Below are 18,665 nucleotides of genomic sequence, written 5' to 3' on the forward strand. Positions count from 1 at the left end.
GCTAAATATTTAATACACAAATATTAAATATGTATATAATAAGCATTTAAATACAAATTAAATAAATGCAGTATTATATTATCAAGGAAAGATAAAAGCTTTTAAAATATTTGCCTTTCAATGTAGTAAAGCACATTTTCAGCTTCTTTTGCCTTGCCTGGATCATCTTCATATAGTTCTTCAACAACGCCTTGGTCACCTATAAATATTGAAAGGGCCATCAGGCAGTAGTTAAGGCTATAAATAAATAGAAAATAATAAGCGTATAATTTTAATACCAACTACTTAATGCTATGGTTTCTATTAACACCAACCTCTCCTAAACTAAGTGGCCTCCCTTTCCCTGTCTTCCTCATTTTAAGGCACATTTTCAGGTATCATCTCTTTGGCTCACCAAGTCTACTCTTTACCAATTCTGTCAGCTGTTGAAGGAAGACTCCCATAGGGTAAAAGAGATCTAACAGAAATAAGTACATGTTTGCTTTCCTTAAACTCAGCCTAGGAAAATCCCCACTCTCGCTTTTGGGGGGGGGAAAAAGTAATGCTTTCCATTATTTGTAGTAATTAAATATATAGATAAACTACCGTATAAATCTTTAATTTTCTCAATTTGCTTCACAAAGTCTTGAAATGAGCTGCTCATATCGGATTTCACCCATGAAGTAAGTGCATATGAAATAATCTGCAGTCTTTGATGACTATAAAGATAAAAACATCAACAACATGCTGAACCTAAAATCAAATAGTGGAATAGTAGAATATAGACAAATAAAGGCTTCAAACTTTAAAAATATATAATCAACTTGCATACCGAAACTGTAATTCGTGGTTCAGGTTTTCAGCTATATCTCGTCGTTTTAATATCACAATCATTTCCTCCTCTAAATCTGCCTTCCTCTGAGCTGGTACATATTTTTTTGACATTAATTGTTTAATTTCTGCATATTTATCTTCAAGATGTTTCAGATATTTATTGAGAGCATCTAAATTGGTGGATTCTTTGAAAGTCATGCCTATGGGAAAAAGGGACAACTCAAACAAGCTAAGCCATGTGTGGGAGACCCTTGTGCTCAAAAACAAAATAGGTCAGAGTTCTCTACGTCAAGAAATAATTAAGAAATGGTAGCATGACCTTGTAGTTTACTGAACATTAAACAGAATTAGCAGACAGTTTTAGATGGCTAGCAGTTTTTAAACATATCAATGAAGAATCAGATTGATTGTCCAAACCTTAGCATCTTAAGAAAATTTTAATGACCTCATCACCTCACCTTGCAAACCCCTAAATATCAGCTACTAAATAACGCTAAGAACTTCTACATAAAACAATTCAGGATTTCTGCCCAGTGATTTCTAACCAAATTGTCCATTAAAGTACTAGAGCTAACCCCAGGGAAATCTGTTTATTCTTTCCAATGCAAAGCTTATAAAATGCCAGCTGTAGCTTTAGTCCTCTCTACCTCTAATTGCCCCTTCTACTCATTATTCGTAACAACACAGACACGCACACCTCAAATGACTTCCCTTTTCATTCAAGCTAATTGTTGTCTTAATTAATTAATTAATGTTTTTAGAGAGGGGGTAAGGAAGGGAGAGAGGGAGAGTGACATTGATGCGAGAGAAAAACAACAATCGCCTCCTGTATGGCATGTGCCCTGACGGAGAACTGAACCAACAACCGTTTGCTCTGCAGGATGACGCCCAACCAACTGAGCACACCTCAAAATTTTCCTCCAGAAAGCCCTCTGTATTAATCCTACTCAATTTTAATCATTCCCTTACCCTGAATCCTCTCAGCATTTAAACGATTTGTCAGTTATTTTCTACTTATTCATGTGTATCTTATCTATAATTTGTTAGTCATAATTTTATATTTGAAAGGGAATCTAGTCCTTGCCCCCACCAAACACAGGCTGATCATTCAACCTCAGCTGAAATCCTTTGGTGTGGAGCAGATCATTATTTCAAGACATGGCTTCTTCCACTGAATCCAAATCTGACTTCCTAATATCTCCAACTATTGATTCTGCTTCTGGATAAACACTAGTTGATATCCAAAAGGGTTTTGAATACAATTATCTATCTTCAAAGCCTTTCTTGTCTCCAGGATGAATATTTGTAATTCCTCTATCTATTCATCGTACAAACCTCTCAACATCCCAGATAAATTCCAGAACACACTACAATTTCTTAAAACACGGCTTAGCTGAGGATGAGAACCAGTGCTGCTGACATCAATATGAGTCAACAATATTCACCAGAACTTAATACACTAGTTTTTACATGTATTATACCATGGGTTCTCATACTTTAAGTACGTCAGACTAACCTGGAAAACTTGTAAAAACACGGACTGTTGGGCTCTGCCCCCACCCCCACCCCGCTCCCATCCTTCGAGTTCTGACACAGTAAGTCTGCAGTGGGGCCAAAGAATTTGCATTTCTAACAGGTTCCCAGTTAATGTTAATGCCGACCAGAAACCACACTTTAAGAACCATTATACTTTATATAATCCAGTTAGACTGGAACTCCTTTAATCTTCTAGGGTTTTCTTATTCCCTTGTTTCTACCTAGAGAACTAGCTAAAGTTGTTTATAAAATATGGATTAAATCCTGGTATACTTGGAAAATACACACAGCACATACATATTAATCTGTATAATATGTAATAACTGGGGACAGTTGGAATTTCCTTCAAATATTTAACACAAAATACAGTACCTGGAATAGGTTTTGAAGGATCTTTGGAGAAAGGAAAATGTTTTACTTCTTTCATGTCATACTCTGCCCTAAGTTGTTTCGTTTTGTCTATTTGCAACTGAATCTTTGAGGAATTATTTTCAATAACCCTCATTCTGAAAAACAGACAGACTTTCTTATGTTTCTTTCAAGTAACAATTATTTAATCATAAATTTATAGTAAAACATTATTTTGGCTAATCGTCATTTTTAAACACTATGGATTTAGGTGGAAGTTTACAAAACAGTGCCCCCCCCCAAAGTGTATTAACTTCACAATAATTTTCTTTCAAGGCAACAATATTATGATTCATAACCTTATGAAGTGTTAAACATAATAATCTGGCCACAAAGTACTGTGTCTATTCCTTTTACTTGAAAATTACATTTGCAATTTAAAAATTATTATTCTATAAAAAATAAATAAAATAAGATAAAAATTTATTTTCACATTTCTTAGGGCTGCCATAGCAAATTATCACAAACTTGGTGGCTTAAAACAACAGAAATCTATTCTCTCACAGTTCTGGAGACCAGCAAAATCAGTATCACTGGGCCCAAAACAAAGTGTTGCCAGGACCGTGCTTCCTCTAGAACCTCTGGGGAGAATCCAGGCCTTGCCTCTTCCAGCTACTGGGGGCCGCTGGTCTTCTGTGGCTGCATCACTTCTGTCTCTGCCTTCATGGCCACATTCCCTTCTCTGCTTCTGTCTGGGTCAACTCTCCTTCTGCCCCTCTCTTATAAGGACACTTGTGACAGCCCACCAAGATAATCCAAGATAATCTCCCTATCTCAAGGCCTTTAATGTAATCACATCTGCAAAGACCCTTTCCCCAAATGAGGTAACATTTCCAGGATCCCAGGGTTAGGACCTGACATCTTTAGGAGCCATTAGTCAGCCTACTGTAGTAATTGTGGTCCTGCAGCTAGAGGAATGATGGCACTTCTCTGAGATAAAACTGAAATGGGGATCTTAGAGGCCAAGAAGCAGATATAAACTTTAAATGTTATTTGAAGTTTGCTTCCTAGCTTATCACTGGTATGTTGGCCCAGGGAGAAAATAGGAGATTAAAATAAATTAGATACATAAATGTCACAGGGTTTTGGTGAATGAAAAACAAGTCTGTCAGTAGGTAGCTGCTGTCTGCATGTGTTTTTTGTATAGAGTTCTTGGTAACTACAGATTGCTCAGAACAAGAGCTTATAGTGTTTATGGAAGAGGAACTGTGGAAATAAAATATCTTTTGGCTTTCATCCAAATAAATTTATGCTTGTGAAAAAAACGTTAAAAGTGAACAGACTTTCAAAAAAACTGAAAGCAGGGACCCAAATAGATACTTGTACATGAATGTTTATAGTGACCTTATTCGCAACAGCCAAAGGTGGAAACAACCCAAATATTTATCTACAGATAAGTAAACAAAATATGGTAGATACACACAATGGAATATTAGCTTGGACAGAAAGGGCCCAGAGGTCTGAGAGGGGGGAAATCTTAAAATACACCCCTCAGCCCAAGCTAAGTGAAGTGGGCAAAAGGGCTTTGTGCAGGGGTGACGCGCCTTGCACACCTTTCTCCAAAGAAGCCATTTCTTTTCCTAATGTGGGGCATTGAGAGATTGATCTCTGCCTTTTGTCACCTAGTAGTTATGGTTTTAATAATACCTTTTAACTCTGTTGCCCTCAGAATACGACAAGGATGCCAGCTTGTCCAGCAGTGCCAGCCCTTGGGAACTGAGCATGCCGCTACCCGGGAACAGCCCACTGACCTGGACTCTGCAAGATCCTTCCCCATGTGGGAAGGCCGCTCTCCCCTACATCCCCACTCTTCTTAGGGATTTCTAGACCCAAGGGTAGGTAGGACGACGGCCATGTCCAGCAGGAAGGAGCTAGAGGAGCATGAGACATTCACCTATTGTCCTTTATAAGATTATAAAGGGTCTTAGTCTGAGAGGAGGGAAACTGTTACAGAAACAGGGGAGTCCAAAAACAAACCCTAGAGTTTGCGGCTGGGAGATGGGGAAAAGGAAGCAGCTTTCAGGATGCCTTTGCATGCCTGGGCCTAGTGGCTGGAAACTTTGTTGCACAAAGATCCGATTTGAAATTTCCAAGGCCCAGGAAGATGGGAGGGGTCTTGGACTGTGGGATGGTACGGAAGGAGCCTACAGAGCCTGCGTAGGGTTCTGTGAATGGTCAGAACGGATGGTTACACCCACTGCGTCAGAGGACGCAGTCAGGGATTTAAAAGCAGCTGCAGACATTTTTAGGGGGGTCTCCAGGCTGCTTTAAGGGAGGCCTCCAGGCTGTTTTAAGAAGGGCTCTCACCATGCGGTTTTGAGAAGGAGAGGAGATCCACGCGGTTTGTAAGAAGGCAGTTTACAAGGAGGCTGAGAATCCACATGGTACTGCATTAAGAGCCAGAGGGCACCACAACACAGAAAGACCTCCCCAATCAGAACTGAATGATTGGCAGCTACCAGTAAAGCTGAACTGTGTCTAAGAAGTAGGGAAACAGTATCTCTAACTTTTCTAAAACTAGCCTGGTTTGGTGGGGGGAGGCAGAACTATGTGTTCGTGGGTGTTTTAAAGAACATAAGACTTAATGGCAGAAACCCGCAAATAATCTAAATATCGTCGGCAGCCGTCCGTCTCGAGAGACGATGGTGTAGCTTCCTAAGTGTCTATCTGCACCGCCGAGAATGGCTGTGCAGTCCGACTCGGGAGTGACACGGCATCTGTCTCCTCCCATGTTGAATCGACATCTTGCGATGACGCTGGAGTGTCCTCTCCAGTGGAGCTGAAGCTACAGAGCCTGGGCAGGGTGATATGGAGGGTCTGCTGTTGCCCATGCAGCAGACCCCCCCTCTCTTCGCAGCTGAAGGGTCCAAGGGAAAGACGGAGTCGATACAGCTTGGGTTCAGGTGCGCCGCAGGAGTTGCCGGTGTTGACTACAACGTCAAACCGCCTTAGGGACTCCGGCTCCGGATTTTCTGTCGGGGTTTACTCCCTTAGCCTTTCCCCAGAAGAGGTATGCCACAAGGCAGCAGAGGTTTTTTGGAGTCAGAGTTTTCCTTCTCTGATGTACCCTGACTGGAAGATCGAACCAGCGACACTTAGCTCGCAGGCCGACGCTCAATCCACTGAGCTAAACCAGCCAGGGCTAATCTAAATATATATAACTGTTAAATAAACACTTCTTTTTCTTTTCTCTAAATTCTGGTATTGAGAGTTATAATTCTGGCAGTGGGCAATCGGGCCCCTAACTAAATAGCCCATGGGTTCTGTTTCAATCCAAGCAGCCCAGGGGTTCTGTTATAATTTTGGCAGTCAGTCAGAAACAGGAATGAAGTCCCAATATATGCTACAACACATTGAAAAGTGTCTAATTGCTGCCCCTTTCTGTAGCTACTTTTGTGATCCCTTTATCTTTGACAATTTTACTACAATAAATCTAGATGAGTATCTCTTATTGACTTGGGATTCTTTGGGCCTCACTATATCTGTAAATTGTTATCTTTCACCAGTTCTAGATAATTCTCAGCCTTTATCCCTTCAAATATTGTCCCTGTCCCATATCATCTTCTCTTTTAGAGTTGTGATTAAACATAGTATGACTTTTTCACTCTACCTTCCATATCTTTTTTATAATAGCTTTATTCAGTTATAGTTCATATACCTTAAAATTAACCCTTTAAGGTATACAATTCAGTGAATTTTAGTATATTCAGAGTTGTACAACCACTACCATTTCTATTTCCAGAACATTTCATCACCCCCAAAATAAGCCCTGTTCCCATGAGCAGTCTGCTGAGCAGGAGGTAATTTTCCATGCAATCTCCAAGGCTGGGACAGTTTACCCTTCCTTCACTCTGCAAAAGTGTAGCCCTTTATCATCCCAGCTTTACATGGAGAGGATTTCCCAGTAGACTACACCCCTTTGGCAGATCCTGGGTTTTGTCTTATGTCCCAATGTGCCACACTAAAAGCTGAAGCTTATGATCACTAGGTTGTTTTTTTATTTTATTTTTATGATCACTAGTTCTAATAAATGCTCTCAGAGCTAAAGAAGCTTTAATGCCCCTCTTATCTTTTGTCTTCTGTTATGATTTTGCCCTGATAATCTCTTACTATCTTGTCAGCTTCCTGTTACTTTTGGAAAGATTTTAAAAAATATTTTATGTAGCATTTTTCCCCAACAGGAAGATCCAACATATTACCCGGTCAAACTCTGCATAATTTTCCAAGTTGATTTGAAGTTATCTATAAAAATAATGTGCCCATCATTTACCAAAAGGAAGGAACACTGAAAATATGAGATTACTCAAAGTGAGTAAGCATTTCATCCTCTCCCAGTAACTTACTACCTTAGTGCATCACAGAATTAAGTGGTCTAATTCAGACAATAATCATGAAACTGTACTAGCAAATCCCTCACACAAAATGTTACCTGGAGCAACTACTTACAACCCTCATTTTGTGATACTACAATGTGCCTCCAATTATCCTCAGAGATATAAAATTCTCAAGCAGAATTTTAAGTAAAAAATATAGCCATTTCAAGTTGGTAGGAAAAGTAACATGAAAACATGGCTTTAAAATAAAATTATAACTCAAAAAGACTGAGAACCACTGGTTATTGTTACACCAGCTAGTTAATATAACTAAGTTAACAATTATCACCTTTTGGGCTAGTTATTAATATACTTACTTTGCTTCAAGTTGGACTGCCCTTCTCCTGTGATATACCAATGCTGTGGGTTCTGCTGCCCAAACTTTAAGTTTTCCATGGAGATTAAATGCAGTTCTTCGGCCTTTCTTCATTATCTCAATAAAGTCATCATATTCTTTTTTGATTGAAGTAAGAATGGATTTGTATGCAGTGACATACTCTATTACCTGAAATATGATTTTTCTGCCTATGCTACTGAATTTTTTTCTAGAACACTAGAAAAAGCAAATAACATTCTAGATTCTTTTAAAAATAAAACATGATGAGCAGTTAGAAGTCTAAAATTTTACAAATTTAGAGTCTGCATAAATATGACTGGGTATTAAAGACAGTGTTTCCTGAATTGTGCTCCTTGTGAATCATTAGAGTACTGTGAGCTTAAATATGAGAGAAAAAGATCATATTTTTCTCTACTTGGTATGAACACATACATTATATGATGTCAGTTACAACCAATTACAGGTCTAATTATCCCAATCTGGATCTTTTATATATAATTACATATCATCCCTAACCATCTCCAAATCTAGTCTCTGACTTCATTCAGTTCCTGAAATCCTAGACTCCCCCCCCCCCACACACACCGTTTTTCTAACTGATTAGCTCCTACTGGCTGATCAATAGTCTCTGTTCTCAAACTGCATTTCTATTCACAATATATCAAGTAAAACTGTAGGAAACCCCTCATTGCTGTACACTCATGGTTTCCAATGGTGTTTAAGTACAGAATATGTTTAGAAGGATAAGGGAAGAAAATAGAAACAATGCATGCCTGCAGAGAAGGAAAGGGAAAGGGGATCTGATATGAGAACAACCAGATTTTCCATTGTATACTTTTCTTTTCTCTCTCTCTCTTTTTCTTTCATGTTCTTCCTTTCTCTTCCTTTCTTCCTTTCTTTCTTTTTCTTTCTCTCTCTCTTTCTTTCTATCTTATGTATGCATTACCCATGCAAAAATAAATAAGAAACATTTAAAATATGTTTTTAAAAAGTTACAAATAATTTATGGTGTCCAAATTGTGCTCATGAAGACCTCAGAAGGGACTGATGTGTAAAGAAAATAGATGTGATCAAGCCATAATTTTCTCTAAAAGCTACAACTATGCTTTCTACCCCTGCTACATCTCTAGTCTCCAGTATCCCCCACTAGTTTTCTGTTAGCTAGGCAATATCTCGAAAAAATTATCCAGGAAGACATCTGGTTTCTAAAGAAATAGTATGAGGAGATTATTGATCAGTGGCAACTACCAGGAGAGAATTCTGAGTGGGTGATACTGGTTGTCTTTTTGACATGACTGTACTACCTATCAAATCAAATCAGGAGGACTGGAACCCATGACAAAACAGAATCCATTAGTCTGCAGTCTTTCAAATTAAGCCATCCTGGTCATCCTCCACTCCACACACTCCTGGGATGTGCTAAAACAATCCAAGACAACCCAGATACATTAATGGACAGAAAATAGACTTATAGTGATGCATTGATCAACTTCCATTATCTGTCTGCTAGAAGAAATAAATTTCAGAAGAACACTCATGGGAACCTTTGAGAATGCATCGATTATGCATTGAAATAAAGGAGATAGAGACCAATCGTTTACAGAAGTCTTAAGATAAGTAATTATTTCTTCTAGATAAGAAGAAAAGATTGCTGATTTCACTTATTTTACTGTCGGGGCACCTTCTAAGTGGGGAGGGGTAAAAAAAAGTAAGGTGAAAAACTAGGATTGGTGGACAAACTGCAACTGTTCATAAGGAAAAACAGGTATTGCTAAAACTTTGAAAAGCAAAATCAAGTGCTTTATAAGCCATTGCATTTGCTAATGTCATTTCAATATTTCCAATGTTCAGCTAGTCAACCCCCCTGTTTACTGTGCCTATCTAGACCTCTAATCTACAAGAGGTTTCAATTTAATATGCCAGATCAGCTATTTTCAACTGGTGTGCCACAAAATACTTCAAAACGTGCAATACCTGACTATTCAGTTAGAGGCACTGACCTCTTTTCCCTTAGACTGTCAAATAAAAAAATGACAATAGCCAACACAACAATAGATGTCTAGGGTGAATAAATTAAAATTATATCTATTTTTTGTCAGACTGGCAAAAAATATATAATTTTGGGTGTACCGCAGAATTTTAGTACTCATTTTATGTGTGCCATGAGATGAAAAGGTTGAAATTCACTGTGCTAGTTAAAATCTAAACCAAGACTTTAATGATACCACCAACAAACCCAAAACAACAAGGAACTACCAGATTCCTGCTTGCAGCCCAACCCTCACAAACTAGATAATACTTTCAGATGGAAGGTCAAAATGTTGTTAGAGGGCACAGCTAGGTGTTACTCAAAAACTGATTTATAAAACAACACTGACAGCTTGCACTTGAGCTGAAACAGTTGAATCATTCATTAACTGTCTAGTAATAGATGCAGCATTGCACTTTCCCTGTTCTCCCCTTTCAAACAAAATGGATGAACTTCTCAAAATTCACAGATGTAGTCAAACAAGCAGTGGTGTTACTAATACAGGAATATTAGTTATCAAGAAAGACCATTTCTTCCCCATGAAAATTCCCTTGTCTTAAGAGTATTATGATACCTTATCAAAAACGTTTCGGTATATGATGTAATACTCATCAGCAGGTCCTTCCTCGTTACAGCCCACTCTTTCAGTTTCTGTAATTATGTATCTTTGCATACTTTCCAAAAATTCCTTGTCACTTCCACTAATGATAGGAGGAAGAACTGCATGTTTATTGATTTCTGGAACCGACATGTCATAATCTGCATACTTATTCACCAGAGAAAAGTTAAGTCTTGGCTTGCTTTTACAACAAATCCAAAGCTTTGATAGGCCTGAAAGAAAAAAATGCCATCAATTAATCTAAAGCTTAAAACAAATTAAGTCAAATATTCATCTAAAACAAATGTAAAAAAATATCCTATAGATCTCTGAGATAAATATTTCAACCTATGAATTAAAAGGCCTAATCTATCCTATTGTCATGTGCTATCCCTCTGAGACAGTAATACCAATAAAGAACTCTTCTCTTACTGACCAAACATACGTATGTCATATGAGTGATGGTCTCAATCCTCAACACTTTCTAACAGAAGGTTGAGCATTTTGTTTATTTGTTTCATGTGGGAACACTAGTTTGGAAACCTCCTGATGACAGAAACAACATCAAAAGCTTCTCTACCTGCATGCCTCCCTGGCCAAGTCACAGTCATTCAGTGTACAATAACTGTAAGTAATTCATGCATTTATTTTGAGAATAAACTTTATTATGATTCCTATATTTAATATGAATGTACTGACTGAAAAGTAATGCATCAGGACTTCTGCTAAAACCCATCCATCAATGATGTCAAAGATAACAATACCTTTCTGAGAACAGTTTTCAAGCAGCTCCATCCCACTGCTCTCTCACTAAAGAATCACTAACCAGCTAGAGCTGGATACAGTGGCTGGTTCCTGAGATCGTGTCCCATTAGCATTAAACATAGACCACGCTTGCTTAAAAATGTCTGGCAAGGCAAAACATTTTAATTCCTCCCTCTTCCCCCTACTACAAAAGTACATAATCAAATATAAACCAAAGAAAATTAATGAAAAACCAAAAATCATTCAGAACCCGACCACCTAAACATAACAACTATTTACTGTTTTGGTGTATTCTCTTCCAATTTTCATAACTGTAAAAATTAGGATCACTCTTACTCAGATTTGTATCCTAATTTTTTTCACTTAATATTAAAAGTTTAACAACTTTTCCATGTTGTTAAATAGTCTTTCCCAGTAGGCTGTAACTTTATCAAGATCAGGAACCAAGATGTTCTCATTCCTAGTTATCCTTCCCCACTCATATGCATTCCAACGCATAATACAGTTTCTAGCAGAGTAGGTACCAAGTATTTCCTCAATAATCAATAATCATTGAGCTTAGCTCTCAGAAAACATGACTTCAGAACACAGCTCAAGTGATTATTCCTCAACAACTACAGAATGCCACTGAGTTACATAAACCAACTCAGATTACATTTCACTCATTCATTCATATTCAACACAAGGGATACAGAGAAAACAAATCATGATGTTTCCCAGTCAAGTCTGCTGGGTTTGCTTAAAAGAGACATTGCTACCGAGCAGAGAAGGCAGTGTGATCGAGGTGGGCACAATGGGTGACAAAGCCCAGAGGGCCATCTCACTTGTCTGTGGGAGAGGGTGGGAAAACATGGGACAACATCTAAAGGAACCACGCCTAGGGCAATGCTGAAGTTGTGCTATATTTATTTATTCAATAAAAATTTAGGGGCATCTTCTGTGTGTCTGCCACTATCCTAGACACTAGAGACATAGCACTGAAACAACAAAATCTGTAACCTCCCAAAGGTTTTGTTCAAGTAGAGAGACAGACAACACACAGTAAAAATATAGTATGACAGATGGAGGTAAGTTGTATGAGAAAAAATGAAACTGGAAATGAGCGCTAGAGTAAGGAAGGTGGGAGGGTGCTATTTTATATAAGGTATTAGTGGTTCATGCAGCCTCCTGGGAGTAGAGTGGTAGACGCAGCGAGAGCAGCAAGTCCAAAGGCCTCATGGCAGGACAGCACTATGAGGAAAGGCAAAAAGGCCAGAGGGGCAAGAGGAGAATGAGAAAGGGGGAGAAGATCATGTACAACACAGGGCCTTGAAGGCAGGACCACTGTGCACCCTTGTGCAGGTTAGAAAAAGGTGCCCTTTCTCTGGACAGACTTGGCAGGAGGATTGTGGCTTCCAGGCTCTGCAGTGCTGGAGAGACAGCCTCCCTTCTAGAAATTTAGGCTTAACTCTGAGTGAGATGGGAAGCCATTGGAGGGCTGTGAGCAGAAGAGTGACAGCTGACTTACATTTTCTTTTTCTTTTTTATGTATTGATTTTAGAGAGGAAGGGAGTAGGGGAGAGAGAGATTTGTTGTTCCACTTTTTTATGCATTCATTGGTTGTTTCTTGTATGTGCCCTGATCGGAGATCGAACCGTAAACTTTGGTGTATCGGGAGGACGCTCTAACCAGCTGATCTACCTGGCCAGGGCAGCTGACTTACATATTCAAAGAATTGCTCTTGCTGCTTTGTGAAGACAAGGGTCAAAGCCTGAAGAACTGTTAGGTGGCTTCTGCAATAATCTGGGAGAAAGATAACAGTGGCTTGGATCAGGATGGGAACAGTGGAGACGGTGAGAAGTGTTCTGCATATATATTAAAACAAAGCGAAGATTTCCTGAATGATTAGATGTAGATATGAGAGAGCAGTCAAAGATGACCATAAAGTTTTTGGCCTTATAGATTCTAAGAAAGATGGGAATTGCCCTTTATGGAGATGGGAAGAGCAATTGCATGAGATTAGGAGTCCGGGGCTTGCCTAGTAGAGATGTGGAATAGACAACAGGATATGTGAAGTTGGAGTTCAAGTGAGTGGTCTGCCTACAAATGGTATTTTAAAGTTAGGAGATGGAATAACAATGACCTGGAAAATGTAAAGAAAGCAGAGGTCTAAGGATGGGCCCTGGGGAGAATACTCCGAAGTCTAGAGGTCTGGTAGTTCAAGAGGAAGCAGCAAAAGAGCCTGTAAGAGTGTCCAGGGAGGTAAAGCGAGAGGGGTATCCTGGCAGTCAGGTGAAGAAAGTGTATCGATGAAGGAGGGAGTGAGCACCTGTGTCAAATGCTGCTGACAGAACTCGTAAGATTAAGTGACCATTGAATTCAGCAACATGTGATTAGTGACCACAAGAGCGCCACTAGAATGGTGGGGATAAAAGGCTGACAGGAGTGGGTTCAGTCAATGAAAGGGGGAGAATTGGAAATCATGAGTATACACAACTCTTTCAAGAAGTTTTGTTGATAGGTGACTAGTTGGAAGAATCTGGGTCAAAGAATGTTACAGGAATAAGAAGTGGATTCTTCAGGAGTGCCAAAGCATGAGAGAGCCTAAGTAAGCGAGGAACTTCAATTAGCTCAACCCTAAAAAGCAAGTAATAGGTTTGGCAGATAGGATGTAAGGGAGGCACAGGTTGAATACCATACTAAAGAATTTGGATTTTATACTAAAGGTGAATTAGAATAATGACATAATCATTTCACTTTTTAGAATATTTTGGAGACAAAAGTGAAGGTGGGTTAAAAAAGAAAGACTAGACAGGTTAGAAATTAACTTCCAGGAGAAAATTAAGGAGGGCCTGAATTTGGGGTTGGGGATGCAGAGGGAAAGGCATCGAGATGAAAATAGATGGCCTTAGGAGGGTACATTAGCAAGGATTGTGTGGTTTGTGCAGTGGACAAAGGCCAAGGCAAGGACAAAACTCCCTTCTAATTGCTCCCCCGGCCTCGCCAGGAGAGCATCCTGCACACACTCCAAAGTCTTCCTCTTAGGACCTTCACCGCGACTCACAACGTACAAATTGGGAAATTCTACAACTAAATAGCTCTTCCGCAGATTTCTTTCCCGTAAGGCTTCATTTTAAAATTTGAAAACCAGTCCTAGGATTTCCAAGATATTAAGTCGTTTCACACGACAGGCCAGGCCCAGACACCTCCTTACACTAACAGACACTTGGGGGTTGAGGAGGATGAACTCGAGCTTTGTGAAGACATCACCTATTTTTCAGTTTGCCTGGAGCTGGCCACAGGACTCTCTTCCCTCGCAGGCCCAGCGAGCAGCCGGTGGTAGCTGGCTGATCCTCAGCCCCTAACCACCTCGGTAAGCAGGCGAGTGATACTTTCGTTCCACGACGCCTCCCCTGCCTCTTACTCTTTCCTCCTAGTCTTTTCCGATCGGTATCCCCCTTCCCTGAAACCATTCCTCCGCTTCACCCTTCCTCCCTCCTCACCTTAATCTTTCTCCAAACCCGCCTCCAGTGCTTGGAGACAGTAACTAGAGAACCCGGCTGTGGAAGTGCATCTTGGGAAAAGTAGTTCCAGCCCAAAGAAAGCAGTGAAAAACTACAAAATTCCCAGGAGATACTTCCATTTCCTCCTTTTCCTCAATGAGGGACCCTCAAGGCCACAGTCTTAATTTTAAAGACCCCTCTTAGCCACGTTCACTGTATGGGAAAAGCATTTTAAAGACATCGTTAAGTTGTTTAAGTTTATTATTTCTAGAGCATTCTGGAGGTTAAAGTGAGAAATAAACCCAAGCTAGAAAGAGAAGAAATGAGGTTCATGAACTAGTTTGGCACGTGGTTAGACAGCCGCTGTGACAGAAGTCAGGCATTTGGTGTGGTCGCCTAAGAGGTGGGGCCTCGGAACCGGCGCCGGGAAACTCTGCGGGCGTGGGCGGTGGTTTCCTTTTCCGATCCGCCATCTCTGGTGAGTGTGTGGTTCTCGGCCGCTCTCTGGCCGGTGGCCTACCCATCTTCCTTTCCTGTGCCCCTGTCTCTAACCTGTCTCTTCCTTTTCCTCCACCTCAGGTGGACTCGCCGCCAAGATGCAGATTTTCGTGAAAACCCTTACGGGGAAGACTATCACTCTCGAGGTACGTGTGAGGGAGCCAAGGCCCGAGTAAGGCCCGGAGGTGGACTCCGGGACTCGAGCTTTCTGCCCAGAACGTGTTTCTGAGTCTGGGTTCTGAAACCTGGTCCTCAGTCGAGGGTTGTTGGCTGAGCAGGGGCCTGGGGCTGGTTTTGCATGGTTCAAGTCTGCCTCTCATCTGTAGCGGCGACCCAAGCAGGGCTCCCGGACGGGGTGGCGGGCGCTGGGCCGGGCGGGCGCAAGCACGTGTGGCCCTGCCGCCGCCGCCCGCCCCCGGTGGGGCTAAGGCAGTGTGCTCGCCCCGCAGTCTTGGGAGGTGGCCTGTCCACCGCGTGAGTGATCGGCTTGGCAGGGGAAGCTGCGGTCCCCCCCTACTCGGTACCGTTCTGTGGTGACCTTCAAATTGAAGTGTTTATTCTAGTTTCTTACTGTTACCAATATATTTGCATTTTAAAACTCTTAGGTTGAACCCTCGGATACAATAGAAAATGTCAAAGCCAAGATCCAGGATAAGGAAGGCAAGTAATATCTTCTAGTTCAGAAATAACTAACCTGCAGAAGCTCCAGCCTCCCTGTAGGTGCTAGACACCCCTGCCTGCCCTTGGTGGGGTGGGAAGAGGTAAAATGCTTTTGGAGCAACACGGTAGAGGCACGTCTGTGAGTTTGGAGCCAAGCTGCAGTGCATTTCACATACATGAATTTGAGTGACCTATTTCTCTACACCTGTTTTCCTCATCTGCAAAATTAAGTTTATATTAACGTGTATTAAGTATTGTTAATGGCTTCATAAGGTAAAATTTGCAAACGTTTAAAACTGTCCTTAGCCTGCAATAAGAACTCTTAACTGCTCTAAGTGCCATTTGATTAAGCATTATTTGTAGCCCTTGAGCAGAGGCTTGTTCTGTTGTGATTTTTTTTTCCTTTTTTCTTTAGGAATTCCTCCTGATCAGCAAAGACTGATTTTTGCTGGCAAGCAACTGGAAGATGGGCGTACTTTGTCTGACTACAACATTCAAAAGGTCTGTTAGTTGGAAACAGCAGGTCTTTAAATATAAATTAATCTTAACACTTTTGACAAATATACATACGTGGGAAGACTAGCATTGGAGTAGCAAGATTTCCCAGGTAATGTTTATACTGACGTTTGAGAAGCACTGCTCTAGTCTCACATTCTGGATTTTGGAGACTGCATTCCCGTGGTGTAATTTAATGTGTTCTTTAATTTCCCTATAAACTAGTTAAGAATCAGACCTTTTCCCCCTCAAGGTTCCCTCGTCTATGGTATTGTGTACTTCCTATTGCATTTGATCAGATGTATGGTGCTAGTTTTCCATTAATGGAGCATGAGCATTAATGTAATTATTTTTAAAGTCTGTTCCATGCTTTGTTTCATCAACAGGAGTCCACTCTTCATCTTGTATTGAGACTTCGTGGTGGTGCTAAGAAAAGGAAGAAGAAGTCTTACACCACTCCCAAGAAGAATAAGCATAAGAGAAAGAAGGTTAAGTTGGCTGTACTGAAATACTACAAAGTGAGCCTATTTTCTTTATTTCTCAGGCATACAGATTATTTTGTATTTAAAAAGTAGCATTTTAATTCTGGGGAAACAATCACTTAATAAATGATCCAGGGAAATGGTAATAGAGCCTTAGCATTAAAGAGTTAAATGTAGAAAAATGAAGCTATACTAAACCAGAAGAAAGTATTTGACTTTTGCAAAAACCTTGAGTTGGGAAAATAAAAACTAAATTGGGAAAAACTAAAAAGGAAAAATATTGGTAGATCAGACTTTAAAAACAATTATACTGTGCTTTTTAAACAGTAACACTTTAATGATGTGAGAAGGCGAATGACAAACGGGGGAAGTAGTCACAACATATACGATAGGTAAAGTTCCAGGGAAAATAAAAGTTAATATCTCCATTGAAAAACGAACAATGAGTATGCACAGTTTACAAAAGAAGAAATGCAAATATGTGAATCAAAAAAACCCAGCTGAGCCCTGACTGGTGTGGCTTAGTGGGTTGACCGTCATCCTGCAAACAGACAAGTTGCCAGTGGATTCCCAGTTAGGGCAAATGCCTGGGTTGCGGGCATTCAAGAGGCAACTGATTGATGTTTCTCTTCTCTAAAAATAAAATCTTTTTTAAAAAAAGCCAGTCAAAAGTGAGCCAATTTATTAAAAATTAACTTTGGCCTATTAGGTTAATAAATATTTTTTAAGATTTTATTTATTTTCAGAGAGGGGGAGAAAGGAGAAAGGGAGAGAAACATCAATATGTGGTTGCGTTTCATAGGCGCCCTGACTGGGAACCGAACCTGCAACGCAGGCACGTGCCCCACTGGGAATCTTTTTGGTGACCTTTTGCATTGCAGGATGAGGCCCAACTGAGCCTCACCATCAGGGCTAGATAAATTTTGTTGGCATCTCTGGTTTTAAACTCTCTAATATGAAAGTTTTTTTTCCTGTTTGATATTTGAATGAGCTTTAGATAATGGGGTTTACCTTCAGCTGCTTGTTCCAAACTAGGCTTTTGATTTTGAAGTCAGATCTGGGTTCAGGTCTTAGTTTTGTCTGCCACTTGCAAGGCTGGACCTGATTAAGCTCTTATTTGTTATAATTACCAGTGAAGATTTGGGATGCTTTGGTTTATAAGTACTAAAAACTACCCTTGTGTGATTAAAAGGCTAAATATTTCTAACCACTTAAATTAGACTTTAAAACATGTAAAATTATCTTAACCAGCAGGTTTACTTTTTTTAGGTGGATGAGAATGGTAAAATCAGTCGCCTTCGTCGGGAGTGCCCTTCGGATGAATGTGGTGCTGGAGTTTTTATGGCCAGCCACTTTGACAGGCATTATTGTGGCAAATGTTGTCTGACGTATTGCTTCAACAAACCAGAAGACAAGTAATTGTATATGGGTTAATAAAAGACATGAACTAACATTTAATTGCTGAATTTCCAGTGACTTTTTTAAGCATCAAATTGACAGATCATACCACTCCTTTGATAAATTGTACTTTGGCAGAGTTATTCCATTATATTTACTATCAGGTATCTAGATAATAAAGCAGTTCGGGTTTGTCAGGATTTTTACCTCAGCACTACTGACATTTTGGGCCAGATACTTGGTGGTGGGAGCTGCCCTATGCATCACAGGATAATGAATAGCATCCCTGGCCTCTACCCACTTGATGCCAGTAGCACGCCATCCCCATTACCATAATCAGAAGTGTGCATATATTGCCAAATGACTGCTGGGTGAGGGTGGACTAACCCCTACCCGCAAATTGAGAAACTGGTGTGAGTTGGTGTTCACACAACTGCCTACAAAGAGGATATGACATTTTCATACACACAAAATTTAAAGACTGAGCTGTAAATTGCCAATTCAAAAATTTACGCTGAGTCCTTGGGTGGTTTGACTGGGATGATTGCTTTCTGCCATACAAGGGAATATACTACTGTTCAGTGCTGAGTGTGAACTGGGATTCAACTTCAATGTTTGCTCATTAGTCTTGTTGATACTGAAAAATGAGATTTTAAGCAGTATTTGATTGGTACCATGTTTTGCCCAAGGAGCTCAATTCAGAGAGGATTGCTTCTTTTGGTACCATTCAGGTTCATTAACTGATTATTACATTCCATGATAAGTCAATAAACAATTCCCTTTTACTGTAT

At 40.1% G+C, this 18,665-nt stretch overlaps 2 protein-coding genes across 4 annotated transcripts in view; one reads left to right on the plus strand and one right to left on the minus strand.

The window, feature by feature from the left end:
• Window positions 1-14,486, minus strand: part of CLHC1 (clathrin heavy chain linker domain containing 1) — a 38,830-nt gene extending 24,344 nt beyond the window's left edge. Inside the window, exons 1-7 of one of the 2 annotated variants that reach the window (XM_090281308.1) lie at window positions 14,342-14,486; window positions 10,071-10,327; window positions 7,448-7,635; window positions 2,722-2,855; window positions 812-1,013; window positions 586-698; window positions 115-199 (exon numbers count right to left, since the gene is read on the minus strand). In XM_090281308.1, the coding sequence (XP_090137434.1) occupies window positions 115-199; window positions 586-698; window positions 812-1,013; window positions 2,722-2,855; window positions 7,448-7,635; window positions 10,071-10,247 (899 nt within the window). In that variant the 5' untranslated portion in view covers window positions 10,248-10,327; window positions 14,342-14,486. Of the gene's footprint in view, window positions 1-114; window positions 200-585; window positions 699-811; window positions 1,014-2,721; window positions 2,856-7,447; window positions 7,636-10,070; window positions 10,328-14,341 lie in introns of those variants that run through there. The other variant, XM_090281309.1, reaches the window with a different exon arrangement.
• Window positions 14,487-14,750: 264 nt separating this feature from the next.
• RPS27A (ribosomal protein S27a) lies at window positions 14,751-17,942 on the plus strand. 2 transcript variants are annotated; one of them, XM_090281306.1, is made up of 5 exons: window positions 14,751-14,819; window positions 14,921-14,985; window positions 15,445-15,499; window positions 15,915-16,000; window positions 16,381-16,584. In XM_090281306.1, the coding sequence occupies exons 2-5, from the start codon at window positions 14,938-14,940 to the stop codon at window positions 16,567-16,569; spliced, it is 378 nt and encodes a 125-aa protein (XP_090137432.1). In that variant the 5' UTR covers window positions 14,751-14,819; window positions 14,921-14,937; the 3' UTR covers window positions 16,570-16,584. The 2 variants fall into 2 exon arrangements, with proteins under 2 accessions (XP_090137432.1, XP_090137433.1); XM_090281307.1 differs by lacking the exon at window positions 14,751-14,819 and adding an exon at window positions 17,746-17,942 and having other exon boundaries at window positions 14,826-14,985; window positions 16,381-16,512.
• Window positions 17,943-18,665: the final 723 nt, after the last annotated feature.

This window comes from Furipterus horrens, unplaced genomic scaffold, assembly GCF_987537825.1.
Source record: "Furipterus horrens unplaced genomic scaffold, mFurHor1.1.pri manual_scaffold_6, whole genome shotgun sequence".
In the NCBI taxonomy this organism is placed as follows: domain Eukaryota; kingdom Metazoa; phylum Chordata; class Mammalia; order Chiroptera; family Furipteridae; genus Furipterus; species Furipterus horrens.

What these genes read in the sequence shown, in the direction of transcription:
- RPS27A (XM_090281307.1), top strand. Translation starts at nt 14,938, where the DNA reads ATGCAGATTTTCGTGAAAACCCTTACGGGGAAGACTATCACTCTCGAG. An exon ending in CAAGATCCAGGATAAGGAAG is followed by an intron (nt 15,500 to 15,914) that starts GCAAGTAATATC and finishes TTTTTTCTTTAG; the next exon opens with GAATTCCTCCTGATCAGCAA. An exon ending in CTGACTACAACATTCAAAAG is followed by an intron (nt 16,001 to 16,380) that starts GTCTGTTAGTTG and finishes TTTCATCAACAG; the next exon opens with GAGTCCACTCTTCATCTTGT.